Here is a 21,801-nt window from a genome sequence, read left to right on the forward strand (position 1 = left end):
AATTCCTCTCCCCAGCCCTGACAAACAGACCTCACTCTGCTAAGATCCAGTCAGAACACTGAGGGCAACAGCCCTTCTCCCAGCCAGCAACTTCGGTGCCACCAGCCACACATCCCTCCATTCCTGCTTTTCCCCCAGATCAGCTGGACTTGTGCATGTCTCCCAATGCAACACTGAAGAAGGCAGACACCCTGCGCTGCCCAAGAACGACCCAAACCACCCAAAGCTCTGCTGTTCTACTCCAGCAGAACTACCTTTAAGTAACTGATAGCCATAGAGTCTCTTCCATCCTGAGATCCTCCAGTAATTTGCACAACTAGTGCAGCATGTGCATTACTTGCACCTATTACTAGACACGGACACATCTCAGCAGATAACACTACAGGAGGGCTCCTTCTCCCAGTTATCTCCCTCCCAAACCACTCCATCTCCTGCTCTCTCTCAGGTCCACCTGTCACATCCATGCACAAACAGTCTCTGTTAGTCCCTGTCCTGGCAGCTTGTTCAGGATGCAGCCAGTTAACCCCATCCAACAGCAGTGATTGGACACAACCAGGTGTACATTGAGCAGCAGTGCCTGAATCAGCCCGCTGTCTGCTTAATCAGCCTGCTTAATTACAGCAGAAAGGCTCATTCATTATTCCCTTCTCAGGTTTAAATTTTCTACTTTTTTTTCCCCCTTTAAACCTTAAAACATGAGCATAATCGGGTTAACACCCATGAAGAACAGGCAGTTGGTTTTATGGATAAAATTAACCAAGAAACTCGAACAGGCTTTATGCTTAACTTCCAGCTGATCTGGATCTGTTAAGTCCTCTCCCTGGTCTCTGCTCCAAGATATTCATTACCTAACTGCATACAATTGGAAATTCTTTTAAAGTCATACTTACAGGACCCCTTAATTATTTGTGGTCTGGCAGAAGCTGTAATGCTAAACTATTAACGTTAATGAGAGAAATACAGCACACAATGATTACCTGCTGCTTTATGTGCACTGAAACAAAAGTGAGCAGGTTAACTTAAGCCTAAAAGACTGTTTAAACTCCGCATTTGAAAATAGAATTTGATGGTGCCTGATTAAACCTCAAATTCTGCAATCAGGCAGGTGTTATTGGAGCAAGATCACATTAACTTTACAACAGGAAGAAGTTTTATGAAATCTTCCCTGAAAAAAAAAAAAAAGAAAAAAAAAAAGGAAAAAACAAATGAAGCTTAAAAAAGCACTCCTTGTAAAACACTGTTTTGCTCTCCTTCTACAAATCTTTATGATTTACTTTTGACTCAGGAGCTCACTAAAATTAACAAGCCGAAATTATGTTTTGACAAGTTCCAGTGCTGATGAACAGATTTTCAAATCACGAATCCAGCTTCACCTCATTCCTGCACCACAGCTGACAGTTGAGAAGTGAATCATTCCTTCCTTCTGGTCTTTGTGTATTTTATAGAATGCTACATTGGGAACAACCAGCTTCAATTCCCTCAAGTAATTCTGCAAAATGCCAGGCTTAATGTTCTTTCACACTTTAATAAAATTAAGTTCCATAGGAAGGAAAACATCCTTCTTGCCAAGCTCAACCATATGACCATATGTTGCCATCAGATGAACCTAACCAAAGCTGAGCAAAAGAGATCTACTGTATGAAATCCTGTCACTCTGAATGCATACAAAATCTACCACCGTTCCTTGGCAGCAGGCAAGGTTGTCTTCTGCATACGCTTTGGGTTCCACCTCAATGAACAGATGGGTACGATGGTTACACTTCATTTAGGATAAATAAAGGAGATTATTTGTCCCTAGAGCCAAGAAGCTGAACTCACAGCATCCTCAACCCAGAGGACAGGCACATGCAAGCAGCACGTGTCCAATATCAAATGGAATAGCTTCAAAGCTTCACAGACAAGGTCCAGAACAACATGAAAAGCAGCCAGAGCAGTCCCAGAAGCTGAAGACTTGAGACAGCAAGGGGAAAAGGCCAAGGAACATTTTCAAGGTTGAACACCTGTTATTAAAAGCACAGCAAGGAGACTGCTGCCTGTTCAAATCTCTCCTACATGGAAAGAAATAAGATCCAAACACTACTTATTTAAAAGAACACACATATCTAGCTTTACTGATAGCAATATCCGACTTTGCACTTCATCCAAGGGCATCACAGAGGTCAGGCAGCATGCTGGCTGCAAGGGCACCTCTTCCTCATCCTCCCTGAAGGCACAAAGGTGGAACCTGTCCTTCTGGGGCAGCACCTACCGGAGACAGCAGAGTTAACGGGGCTGCTGCTCCTGTCTGCAGCTGCCAATGTTTTATGCATTCTGAAAAATTCAAACAACACAGCTGTGTGATCTGAAATATGACTCAGTGGAGTTTGCGTCTTACTGCAGGCAATCACATTTATTATAATAAATAACTATAAATAAATAATGAGGTTGTTTAACAGGGACACGGGTAACCTGTCTAGACAATCGCGGAGGTGACGTACTTTGCACTGGAAAGTCCTCCAGATTTCAACAATAAGCCTTGATTAAAATTAGGGTTTTCTTTCAGTTTGGCTTTAAAAAAAAAGAGCAGGAAAACAAAAACTAAGCAATGATTGCTTACATAAAGATGTTGAAAGCAGCTTCTTAGCATCACCAGCACGCACCTAGCAAGTTCAGCTGGTAATACTTTGCTTGCTTGCAGGCCTCCCAGGTCATTTCACTGCCTGCCTAATGGAGAAATGCAATGGCCAAACTAATAGCTAGAACATGTGACCTTAATTAATTAGCAGACCTAGTGGAAAATGCCAACTCTGCATTGTCACTGCCTGCTCTCAAGGACCCTCTGCCTGCGTCAGCAGGATGGATGCTGGGTCTATTAGCGTTTGCTCTGGGATGAGGACAGATGATGCGAGACCAGCCCAGGAGACAGGCAAGGTCTGAAATAAAGGAGCAAGCTCTGGGAAGCAGATTGTGGTTGGTCTTTCCTCTCCATGAATGCTTCTCCAACAGACTGTAGGAGAAAGCACTGATGAACAAAGTGAAGGTCAATGGGAGAGAGACCAGGAGTGGAGCAGATGGCCACTTGCCACCTCCCCACTCAGCAGCATCATTCACTCCAGCTGCATCCCAAAACACAACCTCACTTTCTCCTCTCTCCCTCTAGCTGCCTTCCTTCCTTCATCCATGCACTGTACTCATTTAGGTTCCAGAATCCTTTCAGCATGTAGTGGGGAACACCTGGGAAAGCAAACAAAAGATATCAATACCTTCCAGTGAAATCCTACCAACAGCTGCAGTGCTCTTCCAGGAGGAACACAGATGGGGGGGAAAAAAAAAGAAAAAAAAAGACATTTCTTATTCTATAAAAACATCCCTTTGACTTCAAGCAGAACTGCAGTCACAATCAATTTCAATAACAAATTTTATCAATACTAGGCAGCAGCCTTCAGGAAAAGATCTCCCTTTCTCCCCTAAGCAATGCATCTTCCTTTGGAGAGGAGAAAAAATAAAATAAACAGCACTCAGAACTTTTAAGAAGCAAATTGCACACACAGCCACTCTGCCACTGTTTGCAGAATGGCCACTGGGAGCTCAGTCAGGCTCAGGCACAGATCTGACTTCCACGACAGATGCATGCTCACATGGGTGCTCTTTTGGCAGTCAGGTCCTAACATTTGCTGCAATCTCGTGCATCACAGAGATGAAAACTGCAATCACAGCTGCTCAGTGGAATTTCCATTATTATTTCCAAGGGTCATATTAAGGAATGAAATATCCTGTATTTTAGAATGAAGCATCTTGTTATTGCTAGCACCTCTAAATATGAAGATGCTGTGTCAAGAATGTTTTTAATGTCAGTAATAAATATCCCATACGGCCTAGGTTTTTTTCAAGGGACATGAACTGAAGAACCAATCTTGCAATTTAGCCCAGAATTCTCCCTCGAATTTCCCAGCCTTTTTTTTCTGGTAGGTTTCCTCAACGTCTACTGCGTGACTTATAATGCTAATCAAACCTCTCCAGGTAGAGCCAGGGTCTATAAATCAATCCCAGCAAAGTAAATACATCACCCATTTTGGTGCAAACATTCCTGCCTCTCATTAAGCTGCGTTCCAAGAGCCTGCAGCATGCATTTCAAAAGGGTAGAGGAAAGATGCATGCAGACAGCACAGCACATTTCCATCAGTGTGACCTCAGCATAACATCGCCTAGGCAGGTGGGGGGAAGTGATAAATTATTATGCTGAAGCATCTCTTGCTTTGCTTTCCTTCATGCCTCCTTGCCCAGGCTGGGATTCCCCCCCAGGGCTGGTGGTAGTGCCCATCCCTGCAGGGCTGCAGCTTCATCCCACCACCTCCCCAGGTGCTGAGATGACACAGGATGAGGGCTCCCAGGGTCCTCAGAAGCTCTGAGGTATTTATAAGCATCCACAAGACAAGTTGTGCTTCCTGCTTTATGCTAACTACAGGCACCTGTAAGGAGCAATCAATAGCAGTCTGTGCCATACCCTAAGAACCCTAAAATACTAAGTGCAGGAACCATCACAGACAGGACATTACATTTATATAGGCTGGACTCCTATATCAAAAGCTATTTATACACTAACTCAGCAGAGCCTCGGCGTTCATCCGCTAACAGAAAAGCACGAGTGGTTTCAATGGATGAGAACTGAGCAAAAGCACAAACAATGCTGTTGTCTGGTTTCAGGTGCAACCATTGCTAAAACCTCACCCAGGGAAGGTGGATCTGAGTTCTCATGCAAGGGCAGGAAGTGCACCTCCACCCACTGGGAAGAGGCAATTTCTACCTCAAAATCATCTTGATATACCCACATTGCTCCAGCTAAACCAGGCCCTTCTCACCCACGGTCTTCATGAAATAAAACCACAGCGGTCCAAATCTCTGACTACAATTCTCTCTCTTCCACCACGGACACGATATGATTGCCAATTAAAAAGTGAAAGCGGAATGCAATGCAATACTGAAGCAATTAAACTGGAAAAATGTCATGAGAGCAAAATGAACACAGTCTACTGGAAAGGGAAAAAAAAGAAATTACTCCTTTAAAATCGACAGTAAAAAAAAAACTGTGTGTACCAGATTTGATTTTAAGGAAATGTTAGCAGTGATACATCTGCTCAGTCGAGTTGCCAAAAGGAATCAGTTTAAAAGAAAAAAAAAGAAGTTTAAAACCACACTTAGAAAGCAATACAGCTCTATTTTATGTCCTGCCACTCCTGCATGCTGCCACATTACGGAATGCTTCAGAGATCACAAAACGGCCTCCCATCACCGAGATGAAACCCAGCTAACTGCTAATTTAAAGCAAGATGTGGAAAACCAGTGCTAAAAATGAAGGATGTCAGAAGCTGTGTGCTTGTTTAAGTGACCCGGCTGGCTGCTGGAGAGCTGTCCTCCCCACACAGCACCCTGCAGGGCCAGGACAAGCAGCAATTGCTAATTGCAGCGGTTTAAGGAGGATGCAGCAGCACTTCTTTGTAAGGCTGCAGCACTCGGTGCCGTATCACACTGGCTTCTAATCTCTCATCCCATCATACGACTCTTAATAGAGTTCTGTGGTCCCAGCATTAACTGCGTGAAAAAGAGCTGACAGGGCAAGAAAGCAGCTCTCATCATTGCAGCTAGCCAGATCCTGCTCTTCAGGAGGATGCGGGGCATGAATTATCTGCTTCCCAGGGATGAGCACCACTTGCAGATGGAGACCTGCTCTGCTCAGGCTGAAGGCAATGGGGGGTTGTGAGTCAGCACCTGGTGCAGAGCAGAGCCCCAGGATTTGTGCCCACGCCACAGCATCCCTTAGGCCTTCCCATGAACTTGGATGCCTGCAGGAGCAAGCCGAAGATGTGCAGCTGAAGGCACAACAGCCAGCACAAACTCCTTCCCCAGCTAGTTCAGACTCCTGGCAACCCTGTTGCCATGCTACAGCTCCCAGAAAACTCAAATTTCAACACAAAACTGAGAGCTTCTGATGTTACCTCCTTCTAAGAGCTCACCTTGTGCTCATGAATGAAAAGGGCCCTCAAAGTCACTTTCTAAAGTAAAGAAAATGAAAGGGATGGACAATGTGTGTTACACAGTTTTCTTTTTGAACTCTTCAGATTTCTAAGCAGCTGGTAAGAAGAAAGAAGAATCTGACCTGAATTAGGTAAAAAAAAAAAAAAAAAAAAAAAAAAAAAATCCTAAATATTTTACAAGGCTTTATCATTAAATTCAGCTATTGATCAGAGCGCTGACCCTTGTGAGTCTGCACAAATCTTCAATTCCTCCTCCAGATACTGAGGAGGAATCCCAAACCGAGGCCAAGTCTTAACAATCACAACTCTTGTCCTTTTTAAAGCACGTTATTAAATCATTGCCATTAAAATATTGACAGGGAAATACATTTAGATGCCCTCTGGGCATCTCCAGCACCAACTGCTGCAGAAACAGATATACACTGAAAACAAAGGTGACAGAGGAGCACTGGGATGCCCAACTGCATGAGCTTGCACGTTAATCCCAACTTTGTTCAGAGATGCCAAGGCACACAAATTTGATGTCTTCCTTATACAAAAGTTGCTCCGCACTCCATTTCATTTATTTTAAGCCAATGCAAGGGCTTTCAGATTGCAGGCCATCACCTTGAAATCCTGTGGAATGGGATTTTAATCAAGCAGAAAGAAAAAGGTTAAAACACTACTGGAAAAACTGCCTGCTGCTGGCTTGCCCTTGACAGAGTTGTTTCTCCAGTATCTCCCTGTCCCCTCCAGATTGCTTTTGTATTTTGCTATACGAAATACTGAGCAGCAGATGGTCTTTATCTCCTGTAGGATGCTGGAGGAGCATCTTGCAGAAAAGATGACCACAACACGTGGTTTTGAAGGTTGGTGTTGAATTGGACACTGCAGCTCCCAAGTAATAGTGACTAACCACTAAATCACCGTGTGTAATGGATTCCTCTGAACATTTATAGCTAACAGTTCCATTATGCTCTAATCTGGAAAACATCTAAATGACTCTCCACAAAAATTAGACAGGAACATAAACGTCTTGATAAGAACAAGATTCCAGAGGTACTCCACTTAACCACAGAGACTTCTGTAATATAATGTCTAGTACAACAACATCCATTATTAGTGCAGTCATTTGCTATTTGATTTTGAAACTCATGTTTCAACACAGCAATTCAGAGAACGTCAAGCCTATATGAAAGGTGAAAAGATGAAGAACATTCGCTGGGAATCACAAGTGGCAGCCAGGTGATGGCCCCAGGAACCATTCATTGCAGCAGCTCACGGCTCAACTGCTCCCATTTACCTCCTAAAGCAGCGATGTGCCAGCTCTGAAGTTTTAGGGTAATAACGCCATGGAGGAAGGTTTGGAGAAGGTGCTTTGCATCTCCAAGCAGTCTGGCTGTCCTCTGCTGTCAGGGAAAGATGCCATGTTGGTGGGGACAGAAGGGCTTAATGCAATCAAAACCCACAGACAATGCTATTAGCTAAACACAGAAGAAGAAAAGAGGGAAGCGTTACTCATTCATTCCATTTTCCAGGAGAAGCCTGAGCTGTGGTTAAGTGGAGGACAAACTGAAATTTTCCATTAGGAAAAGAAAAACAACCCAACACAAAAACAACTTGTTTACAAAAAGAAGGGAAGAAATCCCTCAGGTTCGTGTTCAAGTACAGCAGCAGCAGAATTTACCACAAAAATCTCTGCAAGGCAGATACTCACCCTGCTCCCAGGCCAAGGAGCAGCAGAGCTTGCAAACAGGCTGCACTCGTTTAACAGAAAAAGTGAGCAGAAAATAAACACCACTAAGAGAATCTTCAAAAAAGGAAGGGAACAGCCTGCCTAATAGCGTTCTTCCAGCAATTCTGCCCATCTCCCTGCCTCTGGGGCATGCCTGTAGGGAAAGCTGCACCCAGCAGGGGATGGGGCTGCTGTCAGTGACCCCACCAGCTCAAGGAGCACTCACAGGCGTCAGTCTAGACCGGGGACTTGAAAGCACTTCACCACCACACCTTCCTGAGCTGTGCTGTGCACTCCTACGCCGCAGCCGAGGATCAAAGCCAAGCGATGCAATAAGTGGCTGCAGCACTCCCAGCCCTGGTACCTGCATTAAAGTGAAGGCTTTTGCTTTTGTTCTTAACAGAAAGGAATGTTTCATCTCAACGGCCCAAAGATGAAAAGCAGCTTGTAAAATAAATGGATGCTGTCCACATGAGCTAAGAAGCCCAGTTTTTTTTCTGCTTCTCTTCTCCAAACATCCCAAACCAACTCCAACACACTGCAGAGCTCAGGACCACTGACATTAGTACAGGTCGTGCCCTTGAACCACAGCATGTTATTCAGCATCCACAGACTTACTGAAATCCACTTTCCAGTAGAAAGTGCATCTCTCAAGCCCTATAACACAGCCCAAAACAAATTCCCACATATACCAAAAGGCAGTGCCTTCTAGCAGCCCAGAACAACAACTGCTGCCTTTAAATCACATCCCAGATGCCCACTTTTCATAGTAAATTAAGTCCGTTCTCTGCCGTAACAGAAGCGATTAGCTGCGTTGTAAAAGATGCAGCCCTGGTTAGGCAAGCCATCTGCAAACGCTCGTGTGAGCCATGACTTCTACCTGACCTGTGTTTGCAGGGACACCCCTTACTTGATGCCTAACCTAGCATGGCTTGCTACGAACAGAGAGCAACTGGAAAAATCACCTGATGAAATGCAATGCCTGTTTTATCTGTGCTTTGTTTTTAATAGAAACGGTCACACCAAGAGCTCACACACAAAGATCCAAACGCATTGCCTCACACACTGCAAAAAGGCTCCGATCACAGGCATTGCCTCTACACTGCTCACCATCACCTCTGGACCTCCCACACCACTGCAGCCAGGCAGCAACATCAGGTGTCCACCTCTAAGCTGCCCTCTATAAGGAAACAAGCTAAGCAAGCTGGACATACAGAGGAGAAGGTCACAGCAGTAACACCTAATGCTCAGAGAGCCCCTTCTTGCTTTATTTTTGCTTGATGATCAGATTTCAGCTGGAGTATTGATCATCATGAGGTGTCAGAGCCCAGGTGTAAGCAACCTGGCTTCCATCATAAGCAGTAAGTAGAAGTACTGGGATTCCACCATGTACCATGAGACATATAAGCAACCTTAAGAAGATCTTTTAATCACAGGAGTAAAGAGACCTGAATTTCACTTAGCTTGATATAACTTTATATATAGGACATTAAGTATTTTTACTGTACAGGGAAAAAATAAAGTATGATCTTGTACTTCACACCCATAACTCTTCCCTGAATACACAGGTTTATCGCAGGAATCAATTCACCCTAGGGAGACTGTGACTTCAGGTGATGGATGGGCAGAGGAGAAGCAAAACAGTCCTGCGTTCTCCAGGAACATAACAAAACGTGGTGGAAAAGGTAAAAATAAACCCTCAGACAAGAAACAAGAAAACCTCAGATTCCTTAAAAAAGAATATAGTGGCAGCCTCCAAAGCAAATTAATTTGCAGCTCAGTACACAGTCAGCCTGAAAAAGAACAGTGCTACAGAGAAGCAGCAGCAGCAGGGCCAGGCGGCCGCTGCCCACAAATCCCCCAGCACCACAACCAAGGCAGAATCTGCTTTTATCTTACAAATAGCCAGATCCTTCCATAATCCCAGCTCTGAGAAATTTTTATCTCTCTGTGAGCTCAGCTATTCTCAAGTCCTTTCTGTGCCGTTTTACCTCTGTGCTGCAGGATACACTGACTGATTTTATAGCAAAGATTGGCTGACACGAGGGCTGAATGTGGGTGAGATGGAGCTTGCCTTTTGGCCCCACTTCCCCACAGGCTGGTGGAAAAGATGTCCAAACTCACACCCTCCTGAAGCTCCAAACCAAACCTGCCCAGCAAAAGTATCTACTGCTGCAGAGGCTTCACTGCTATGAGAAGCCTGGAACTGCTGCTGCTCTTGGGTCTTCAGGACTCCATCTCAAAGCCCACGTACCACCAGGACAGACACTGCCACATGGATGCATCAGCTTACTTACCCAAACTGCTCTCTGGGCCCCGGAATGGGGAATCTCAGTTTTCACTTGTCTCAGCAATCTCCACCCCTACACGCACTGCTCCTCATGGTACACTCACAGCTGCAGCTCTGAGCAGCTGAAGTTGTAGGAAAAGGAGGATTACAGCAAGGAGAACCAGAGCAAAGACATCCCCAGCGCATGAAACCTTAACTCTGCAAAGCAGGAACCACCCTGAAATGTCAGCACTGTTCTCAGCTGCATGCCTTGGGTTAAATGTCCCAATAAAAAGATGGAGGGCAGGTTTTTCCAAGCACCATCCTCTACCAGCCTCAGGCCCAACTCACTTCACCCAACCCACAGACAAGGACAGCTATGCACACACTTTTGTCCCTGAAAGTAATAAAAGAGCTCAGTAACCCAAACGTAGGGCAATGCACAAAAGCATTTCCTAGACATTTTCTGGTGACTATTTCCAAAAAAACTGCAATCTCTTCTTGCACGTGGTAGCACGTTGGATATCCTGCAAAATACAGGGTGCTAAGACAGCTTGCCAAACTATTCCTCAGTTAAAATTCATTCCCAGCCACTGCCCCATTCTACACCGCTGCCAGCAAGCTGCAGCCTCCAAAATCCAGCAGGTATTACCGCTATATCTCAGCTCCACCCTATAAATCTAACTCTATCCATAACATTCTGGGATCATATTCCAGTCCAGAGTGCTGCTGACATACAAAATTCGACTAGCAGAAGGAAAAGCAAGCCAGCAACTTCTCAGGGGAAGCAGCTGCAGGTGCAGCTCCTCTGGTTTCATTTGTGCCTTCCCTCCCCTGTAAATGGGGTTAAGAAAAAAGGCATTTACAACTGCAGACTGCAAAATGCATTAGTTATACTCAAGAAGACGGACTCACCTGGGCTTTGCCTCACTCATTCCAGAAGGAGTGGTTTGATTCTATAGGGTACATTTTGAAATGAACACTATTCAAGAGACAAGGATATTAAATTATCTGCCCTGAGTGGCTGCGGCGGCCCATTGGGAGCAGACAATGCACAAGCATGAAGCAGAAAAGGAATTCTGCGGGCTTGATGGCTTTGGCCATCAATGCCTAGTGTTATGTACCCAAACTTTCTTATTTAGCAGGAGAGAGAGCAGACCCTAGCTCTTCTCGCCACTCTTTTCCATAAGCCAGTCCCACGGACCCATCGTTAGGACATGCTTAGGCTATATTTCAGGACAACTCTATGTGCTTCTGACTCCTCCAAGCTGTTCTGCCCAAAGAGTGAAGACTGAGACAGCTTCACCCACGGAAGTGGGGGGAAACCAACAACTGATGTAAGAGCTGTGGTGTGAAGGCAGTGAGCAGCGTGACCACAGCAGTCAGAAAGCTTCCCTCTTCCTTTCATGGGAAGGGAACCAACATGACAGCTTCCCACAGGGCAGAAAAACAGAAAATGTAATGGAGGGGGGAGCATGCCAACACAGATGCTTTTTGTCTTACCAGTGACCAGCTGGCAGCATAGTAAGAACTGAAAGAGTTAAAGGCTAATTTATGCCATTTATGTTTTTGCAAATCACTCAGCAGTCATCAGGAAGACACATCCTGTTGCGTCTGACATTTCCTTGAGCTCTTTTGTCTTACTTCCCTGTGCTCCCACTGCACTGATGGGATCCAACACCCCCACAGAAAAAAAGAAGAGCTCTGCAAAACACAGAAGCCATGCAGCCCCTTCCTCCCTCCCTCTCCACAAGCAGTGGCATGGGCTGGAGGTGGAAGGCTGCCTGAGGGACAGACACAGCTGCCTCTGCCCACAGCCTCCCCACTGCAGTCCTCAGTCTGTGCAGCAAGCACAGAGGCAGGACCCAGCAGCATCTTCCCATAAAAATACAGCCCCCGAAGAGCTGAGGATTGCTCCTGGGAATAGCTTTCCCACGGGCAAACGGACAGCAAACAGAAGGCAACACATCAAGCACTTCCACCTAAGTCTCAGTTTCTCTAGCAGCAGAGTTTTGAGTATCACATAAATTAGATTAACCTTCCCTAGACCTGCTTAAGGATGCTCTCTCCTCAGTTAACCTGAAAAAGCAACACGAGAAACTTTTGACAGATGAAACTTTGCTTTTCTTAACAGAGGGTTAAAACAGCTGCCGTTCAAGGAAGAATACAATCATTCCCAGAGAGTGCTTCAGCAATTTGATTTGGCTGTTTGCTGAAGGACCCTACAGTTCAAACTGTACTTTCAAAGGGCAGATCCCTGCTGCTGGGAGCCTTGCAACGTTCTAATTTACCCAATGCGAAAATAGAATAAAGGAAGAACTGATCTCCCAGTTACTCGGACCTCTAAGAGCATAAAAACTTCACAGTTCTTTTGATTATGGAAAATTAGGAGCATTTGCTACAAGGATCTCATGAAAGGCATCGTCATCTTCATGCTTTTATGTAAATGCACAAAATCGTTTAATGCTACAAGATCCTCTCTCTCATAGCTGCATATATTTAGTGCTCTCACATCAAAAGTTTGGCTCCTTCAGAGTTGCATAAGCCGTCGAGAACCAAGAAGTAATATGATTTGAGTCTCATCACTAATGGATCTTATGACTCGTAGGTCCTCTAAGCACTAACGATTTTTTTTCAAGGCTAAATAAACAGAGATTCCACTCAAAGCTGTAAACAAGCAATACCTCAAATGGATTCTGCCTTTAAAAGCATGAATGGGTGATGGAGAAGACTGGGGTCAAGGAGGAAGGAAAAAGCTAATCCTAATTGTCACTCATTCAAAAACTTTAACTTGCCATATGAGTACATATACTGTCCAGCCAGATATCCAAGTGTATGGAACGAACAAGTGTGCTAAGTGTTTACAAACTCCTTATTTCAACCAAAGCAACAACAGAAAACAACCACCAAAACCCACCAAACCACTGAATGTTAAAAACAGGTCGCACCCAGTGCAAATGTGCTGAAGGAATTCTACATTTACTACTTACATCAGCAGTATGAACTTACATGCAGATAGATACACATATATATAGCTTTGGCTTCTTAGTCTCACATTAGAAAATGCAATTATCTTTCATTAATTTTACAGAGCGTTCACAGTACAAATTAAATCATTTTTTCATGTCTGTTTAAGAAAAAACTTTACTGTGTTAATTATTCATAAATACGAAAGTCTGCTACTTATTACTCATCTCAAATGTGATTCATTTCAATAATGCCTGAATAATTCGGCGCTACCCTATTAATCCAGGAACACACTGTACAATAGCCAGCATCAGCAAATCAATCATGAGCAGTAAACCATGCTGGCTTGCTGGAGGAGGAAGGCAGGAGCGTGCTGCTCCCATACCAAGCCCCTCTTGTCCATAAACCCCATCCGACACCTCCATCCTCCCCAGCTGTGCCCAGGCAGGCTTCCAGCTGCAGACAGGGAGCAAGGAAGGGCACCAGGCAGCAGTCCAGCAACGAGGAACAGTGGCTGGAGAAGTGGGAGGAAATTAATCCCCTCCAATATGTAAGGAGCGTGCATGGGTAATTCCAAAAAAGGCTGAGAGTCAGGAGGGCTGCTCAGCCCCAGCAAGCCCACAGCATGACACAAAGCAGAGAGCCATGCCTGCAGCTAAGCGGTTAAATAAGGCACTGCCCAGAGTTGTGCATCCTCACCCCCAGCTGCTCAGGCAGCAGAGCCCAAGGCTGCAGCTGCACAGACTGGATGTTACAGGGAGTGGGACAGAAAACTTACTACTGCAGTCACAGATTTTCTATCATTACAACAGCTATTTTATAAAACAGATCTGGCCATGCACACAAAATCCATTATAATTGCACAGATTACATCTACACTTCTTTCCCCACAATAAGGTCAGTGCCTTGGAAAGACTTCTCTCGTCCTTACACTTGAGTGCTTGCAGAAAGGTCCAGTCCCACACTCAGTGGTCAGCCACATATTATTATTTTGCTTTCTAGCAACTTACGTGAGTTAATTTGAGCTGATACCACACAGAAACACTGCCTTTATTATTATGGTCATGGAGAAAGTAAATTAATGCAAAGGATTGCACACAGAGGCCTAATCCATTTGAGGTAAATCAATGCATTGCACATTTAAATTGCTCCACTTTCCTTCAGAAAAGTACATTGAAGTGATTCATTAGGCACTGAACTGTTCACAAGAAACAGACCAATTCTCTTAGGCATGCCAGTGCATCTCTGCTAGTTAAATTTAAAAAGCAATCAAATCTACTAATAAGTCCTTTTTTCTGACATTTACATCAGTAGAGAACATGATTCCTGACAATTCAGATTAAATAAATGAGGGACAAATTATCTCAGTTAATACGTAAAACCAATGTAAAACTTGACAATTTGTCTTTTAATAAAAATAAATAACCTATCGGTGATGCTCGATTTCAAAGTGCCTTCAATAACCTTTAGCAAAGGTTATCAAGTTATGAAGAAGAATCACATGGCACAATCAGAGTCTATTTTAATACAACTGAAGCACATATTTATAGTTTCCTTTTAATATTTATCTATTCCCAGAAAAAAGAAAAACAACCAAACCACGGGTATTTGCAGAAAGGCACCTTTTCAGTACAAAGAAATGGTGTCTCTCAGTACAACTGCACTGTGCTACGGTGCTCCCATCCCCACTCCGCTCTTCAGGGAGGACTGACCTGGATAACAAATGGAACAAGCAGCACAGGGAACCCTCACTGCCTCGCCTCTTGTTCTGCTGCCATCCCTGCTTGTTATTTATTGCAGAAGTATATTCATCCCTCACCCCCAAAGACCAATTTTCCGAATTTAAAATAAAAGGCAACAGGAAACGCGCACGAGATCGCCGCATTTAAATCACCAAAAGTCACTTTGTGCTTTATTAAACGGTTAGAGCAGAACTGAAAAGGCCTAATAGGGAACACGAATTTTTTTAATCCCTTTAAGATGGTCTTTAAGAAGTCCAACGCCATCTGCAAACAGGCCTTATCCATTTAGGGAGCTATTGTGCAAGCTTTAAAAACGTGAATTTAAGTTCATGACCAAGGCGTTCGAGCTCAGGCCTTGTAAGGGGATTATGCCATGCAGCCTGCAGTATGGCAGTGCTCACACCATCCCCTCAGGGCCCCCGGCTGCAGGCTGCACCACTGCTCCATCACACCGCATCAGGCCCAGCTCAGCCCGGTGACAGCATGAGAACCCCACAGCCACGGTGGGCTGTTCCCTGCCCTTCTCCTCCAGCCTTTAGGTCACCAACACTGTGGCTAAGCGATAGCCCTGCCTAATTCAGGCAGTATCCAGACGCAGGAGCGCTCGCTACCAGCCTCACAGCATGAGTAGCAACAAGAAGCCAGCACCTGACATTGCACAGGCTGTGACTGCTCCCCAGGTGGAAGGCACCTGTGCAGAAAGGGTTTCTGCTCCATCAGCATCCAGTGGTTTTTAATCGTCCACCTCCTGCCAAAGCTGGACAGAATCTCGTCATTATCAGCCCTGTGCATCAGAGCACCTTGGCACTCGCCGAAAGCCCCTGTAGACAGGGGAAACGCTGCACTGATGCAAAACCCCTGCAGAGGCTTCTGCTACACGGATTTTCCCTTTTCAAGCAGAAGCTGCAAAAAGCCAAACACGGGGCACACCCCAGGAGCAGCCGAGAGCCAGAGCTGATGGCCACACTGCCTGCAGTGAGCTGCCTTCTTCCAGGGGCTCTACCAGCAAGGAGCCCCACATGCGGCCTCCTAGGAAAAAATTGCTAATGTAACTCCCACCATATTGTCTAAGAGTGAGGTGATTAATCTGTTCGATCGAAGGAGCCAAACACCATAAATGTTTGAATGCATCTTTTCTTTAGATTTTCGTAAGATGCCCCTTGATGTTAATTAAACTCTTCCAAATCTTCTTACATGGCAAGGACGCCCATGCAGTGCCAGGGCTTTTTTGCCACAGAATACAAGGACATGGTGCCAGCGTCAGATTCTCCCAAAGCCAGCAACTTCCAGCCCTGCTGCCGGCCCAGCAGGCTTGCATGAGCTGCCTAACACTGCCTCCAGACTTGCTGGCTCCAGACTTCTGAGAGCTCGTTAAGGACATCTCCTCCTTCTTTCAATACCAGCCAGAAGGGACACCAAGTACAGCCTGACCCCTATCCACTGCCACAACTCACCCAGTGAGGGTACAAAGTCATGACATCACTTAAAAACACAGGTAACTGTATTTGCTCCCACGTCTCATTACATTTTCCAGCCTAACCCCAAGCCCTTTTGTTTCTCACAGCGGTGCCACTGGATTTATTGCTACAGACAAGTTCAGTAGATACCTCCCATAATAATTAGCCAGAGCCGAGTGGAATCTCAGTCGTGGGATGCTCTCATGCACAGTTGCTTTGAATGCTGCTTCAGTTCAGCGTGCCAAAAGCTTTGAGGCTTCCACAATCAATCAAGTGACCCAAGTCAGTCACTCATGACTAGGAAAAGGCACATTTCTCCTTTCTCACCATTGATGCCAAGTGTTTGAGACAGCCCCTTCCTTTCCACCACTGCCATCAGCCCACTCCACCAGTCTCCCAAGCAGCAAATCCAGAGCTCCTAAAGCACCAGCTCTGCCTCTGCTTTCCCCCTTTGCTTTTTTTGACCTTTCAGGATGCTGCAGCGCTGCTGCTCCCTTCCATGCCCATTTGGTAAGGCCAACTAAAGCAAAGTCGACTTCAGGGACAGGCTGCCATCAGTCAGGAGGACGAGGCAGCAGCTCTATATACTTAATTCATATTAAGGAGCACAGGCCGCCGCTACAAAGAAGGGCAAGTTTTGGTAACTGACATGCTCAGAGGCAGGAAAGTACTGCTGTGATAAATCCAAAGTAAAAAATATATATACCTATCACTAAGAGTCATCCTGAGTATTTATATCTACAGCTCCAGTGCAGGAACTTCAACTCTGCGATTCCCAAAGAAAACACAGTCAGATTACTGATGGGATTAAGAGCAGTGCCTGAAGAAGTGATCCAGGCAACTAGATTCTCCACAGGCAAAGCCCCAAGGCTGATCCCATCAGGTCACATCACGGTGATGCTGAACCTTAGAGATCCAGGACAGGGGATCTTCTGGACTTCCTAAACAGAGGCTCAACTTTTATTTAAAAGCAGAAGCTCCTAGGGAATGCTCCAGCTAATTGCCAATCTAACCAGCCTCAAGCAGGCACCCTGTGCTCCTCAGCACAAACCTCTGTGCAAACTAATGACATACAGATGCAAACCAACAACTATTTCTCATTTCTATTCCCAGACAAGGCTAGGCAGCTAGGATACATTAACTACAAAGCACCAAATGCAGCTGCTGAGCCATCCAAAACACCCTTACAGCAGATTCACTTTTAACCACTCTCATTATAAGCAGGAATTCCCACCGTCACCGAGCTTCACTCGAGGATGCCGTGCTCCCCAGCTCCTGACTGAATCCTGCTCCACGCTCTGATGCACCCACCCTGACCTTGCACCCCTCCAGCCCCCTCCAAAGACCACAGCACAGGGACAGCCAGGCTGGCCCCGCTCAGAGCCGCAGCCAGCACGGCTCCTCCGCTCCGCCACCTCATCCCACACCTCCACCGCTCTGAAAGGAGCGATTATCTGCCCAGAACGCGCCTGGATGAGTGTCCGTTACCGGCACTCCAAATAGGAGCTAATTAACTGGTTGTCAGCTGAACTTTGCTAAATCGAGAACGCAAAGTAAAATTAAAGACTGGACGTTACAATGTGTAGAAAGACCTGAAGAGATTATTGCTCATTTAAGAATGTCTCCCTCTGTATTTTTAAACATTTAGAAGTTGCAGTCCAAATAATTGCTTGTCAAGACATTATTTGAGAGAATAACTGTAGCTACTAAGCAAGCTGTGTAATTAGGTTATTAAAAACGTAACATAATTTCAAAGGCTTTTAGAGAGCAGAACTCTACCTAACACACAATCATCACAGCTTTATCTTCTTCCCCTCCCTGGGTTTCCATCTCAAGTCAAGAGGCTTCACAAAGCCAGTTCTGATGGTACACGTGGCTTTGCTGGACAAGGAACCATCACTCTGTGCTGCTGGGAAGGTAGATGTAACTCTTCTGCTTTGACTCAGAAAAGCACGTTCAGTAATGTAAAAAGAGAAGAAGAAAAAAGAAAAAAAAAAAAAAAAAAGAAAATCCATCAAAGCCAAAAGCCACTGACAAAAACTCAGCTCTCCAAGTCCAGCGTTCCCTTCTGCTTCACACAGCCCAGGACAAGGGCTGTCCCATCTTTCTGACTAACCCTGAGCACCAAGGGGACCCAGTGACTCCGGGGAGGGAATGGAATCAGTGCCCCAAAGCTTTGCAGGGCAGAGCCATCTCTGGGGTGGGGAAAGAATTCTCACTTGAAGGTGTTCTGCAAAAGAGACAGCACTTATGCATTTCCATTTCTGCTGATAAACAACGCACTCATAGGACAGGTAAAATAAAGTACATAGCCTGGTAAACTGGGGAGATAATATGCCCAGAGGGCAAAGACTTCGCTTCTTGTGCTTGCAAATGGAGCTTCTTGTGCTTGCAAATGGAGCGCCACAAAAACAAAACAACTGAATTTTGAAGCAAGGAGGAAAACAAAAGAGCAAGAATCACAATAGCTGAGTCTCATGAAGAGCTTCATCCTGGCTACAGAAAGATAACGACGCTAACCATTTTTCTACTAGATGGCAGTGTGGTGTCACGCTATATAAAAGGAATTCTAGAAAGAAATCGCACTCTATTTCAAGCAGATCTGTGCTCAGACTTGACTTCAGACAGCATGATGTATACCAGCACCCTCATTGTGAGGGGACCTGCCATTAATCTATCAGCACAATAGGACCGACACCCTTAGCTCCTCATTTCCCAGCGAAGCAATGGGAAGGGACACCCAAACCCCAACCGCAGTGCTGCACAGCGCTCAGCCGTGGACGGGCTGCTTGTTGTGACCATCGCAGTGTTGTGGAACGAGCTTTGGGAATGCAGGGGCAGCTCCGGCCGGGCAGCCAGCTGCACTCCGGTCCGATTGGCAACTTCTATGGAAAGTGCAGGGGTAAAGAGAACAGCGCTGTTAAAATCCTAAACGCAAACCTAAAATAAACAGGGTTAAGGCTGGAGGGCAGCACAAATATTTACAGCTAACACTCAGACGCAAAACAACCTCCGCTTTGCCAACATTCGCGTAACCTAAACTTCAGCCCTTCCCAGCCAGCACTCATCCGAGGGGCACAGGGAACTGCAGCACGGCCAGGGGATGCGCCAGAGCCCCGGGGCAGCCCGAGGAGCCCGACGGCAACCCGGGCCCGACCTACACTCGCCGTCGGCAGCTCGCTAAGCTCCTTCTAATTGCGGCAGCCTGCGGGTTATTATCATTTAAACGCTCAAAGCACAGCGCGGGGGAACGGCTTTGTTCGCTCCGAGCCCGCTCCCATCCGCCGCAGCTCTCACCTGGAGGGCCGGAGCCGCACCTCCTTCTTGCTGTCCACCACCGAGGGCACGCAGTTGGTCAGCTCGGTCCAGTCGGCGTGCAGCCCGCAGCTCCAGCCGGTGGAGAAGCGCGAGAAGAGCCACGTCTCCCGCTTGCCGGGCCGGTGGCAGGTGCACTTCTTCTGCCCGGCGCGGCACTCGCACGGCTGCTCCAGCTGGATGTTGCGGACCAAGTGGCGGCCGAAGGTGGTGCCGCCCGTCTTCTGGATGTGCAGGAAGACGATCAGGTCGTCCCCTTTGATGTTGAAGTCCACCCTCCGCAGCAAATCGCCGGCGGAGAAATTGAAACGAGGCACGAAGCGGGCCGGCGTCTCGTCCTCCGCCCGGTACGGGTCGGCGGCCGCGGCGGGGCTGAGGGCGCGGAGCCGCAGCAGCTGGCACTCGGTGCCGGGGCAGACGTACTGCAGCACGATCACCGCGAAGAGGAAGAGCATCACCAGCGCCAGCAGCACCTTGTGCGACCGGTCCTCCATCGTCGCCGGGAGCGCCGCGCATCGCCGCCGACCGCCCTCGCCGCTCACAGCCGCCGCGACCGCCGCCGGGGGCCGCCCCGGCCGCGCTCCGCCGCCATCGCCCCTCCGCCGCCGCCGCCGGCCCTTCCCGGCAGCCCCCGCGCCGCCGCCCGCCCCCCCTCAGCTCCGGCTCGGCACGGCCCCGCCCCGCGCTCCGCCCCGCCCCGCCCCGCCCCGCCGCGGGCCCGGCGCTGCCGAAGCGGGAGTGGCGCCCTGCTCCACGTGCGCGCCGCCGCTGTTACGGTCCCGGAGCGAACGGTCCGCAGCCGGCCCGCACCCCTTGGCTCGTCTCGCGCGGTCAGCCCGCACGTACGGGCCTGAACCTACGGATCGCCTTTCCGCTGAAGAGACTCCCGTCCGTCCCGCAGCCCTCCCCGTGCCCGTGTGCTTTGCTCACCCCCAGCTCAGCTCCCGCTGCGCTTTTTTCCCCACCCGACCCCCAGGTTTTGGTGCCGGGCTCATCGCGGTGCTCCACACGCCGAGTGGATTCCTTGTGTTCAGGTGGCAAACACACACCGTCTCTGTCGGCGTATTTTGAAACCCCTCTGCGCCGTATGAGCTCTAAATACAGCAGTCACAAGGACTCTCTGGACTCATCACCGATCCAGCGCTTCGTGTATTCATGCCATGCCAATGATGCTCAGCCCTCGGCTCCTGGCATGTGTGCTGCTTTCCTCTGCTCACCCGATCAGTTAAGAGCTGGATTTTCCAATGCTCACAGCAGCCAGCAAAGAAAATGATTCAAAACCACCCTCCCAGACCATTATTCATCATAAAAAGAACAAAAAAATCCCAAGCAGCCTCCATTCTGCTCCTCCCATGGGGCAACCACAGGTTACCTGAAGTCCTTTCACCAAAGACGTGAGGTGTTTGGAGAGGATGTCCCCATGGTTTCTATCCCTGAGCAGCCTATCCTGCCCTTCCTGCTTTTTTTCCTGATGCCTCAACTATTTGAAAACATTTACACTCACAGTAATAAGCAATTTCATCACAAAGATTCCAGGCATGAGAACTACTGAGTTAATTTGCTTGTGTTTATATCTGTCTCTCCAAAATGAATGGATTGCAGCGTTTAATGAAAACGCTGTGTTCTGAAATCCAAGCTTTAAAATTATAAAGACGTTTTCGTGCTTTATATCCATCACTTCCTCACAATCGTTTGTATTAAAAAAAATGTATTTGCCTCCAGCTTTATTTATTTTACACTATGAAATAACAAAGACGTGTGCTGGGTTAAAACTGATCCCGAATGCTAAGACATGAGAATTAAAAGGAGGGAATAATGATGGCCTAATGTCTACGCTAAATTAATATATACTATAAAAGATATGATGCATACTGGGTTGGTGTTCCCAGCAGAGCCATTATTCTGGAATGAGCTAAACAAACAATGATCATCCTTTCAGCGATGAGTGATGGCCTCCAGCCTGCTGCCTTCTCACCCGCTGTATGCAAACGATGCTCCCAGCTTTCATCCGGGACCACTAGCAAAATGAAGATTGCCTCAAATGAAATGAAGGTCTGCTGGTTCCCTATGGGAGCAGGGCTCCTGGTCAGCAGGCACAAGGCGAGGAGCTGCTGGAATGAAAGGAGCTAAAGTGACAAAACGGACATGAAAGCAGGATCAAGCTGAGCTGGTGCAGGAACTCCTCTTGGGCTGACCCCGTTCACCTGTAAACCTTTCTGAAAGCAGTGGTTTGTGTGTAAAGGCACCAGGTATTTGCCCAGAGATGGATCAATGCAAAGCCTCGTGCCTCAAGCACAAAATTGATCTTTGCAGCTGTGGGAAACTC

General features: G+C 46.9%; 1 protein-coding gene across 1 annotated transcript in view; it reads right to left on the reverse strand.

Annotated features, from left to right (window-relative positions):
- Nucleotides 1–20,032, reverse strand: part of HS6ST2 (heparan sulfate 6-O-sulfotransferase 2) — a 102,107-nt gene extending 82,075 nt beyond the window's left edge. Inside the window, exon 1 of the mRNA XM_048959273.1 lies at nucleotides 19,458–20,032. Coding sequence (XP_048815230.1) covers nucleotides 19,458–19,969 — 512 coding nt within the window. The 5' untranslated portion in view covers nucleotides 19,970–20,032. The remainder of the gene's footprint in view (nucleotides 1–19,457) is intronic.
- Nucleotides 20,033–21,801: the final 1,769 nt, after the last annotated feature.

This window comes from Lagopus muta, chromosome 13 (assembly GCF_023343835.1).
Source record: "Lagopus muta isolate bLagMut1 chromosome 13, bLagMut1 primary, whole genome shotgun sequence".
NCBI classification, from domain to species: Eukaryota; Metazoa; Chordata; class Aves; order Galliformes; family Phasianidae; genus Lagopus; species Lagopus muta.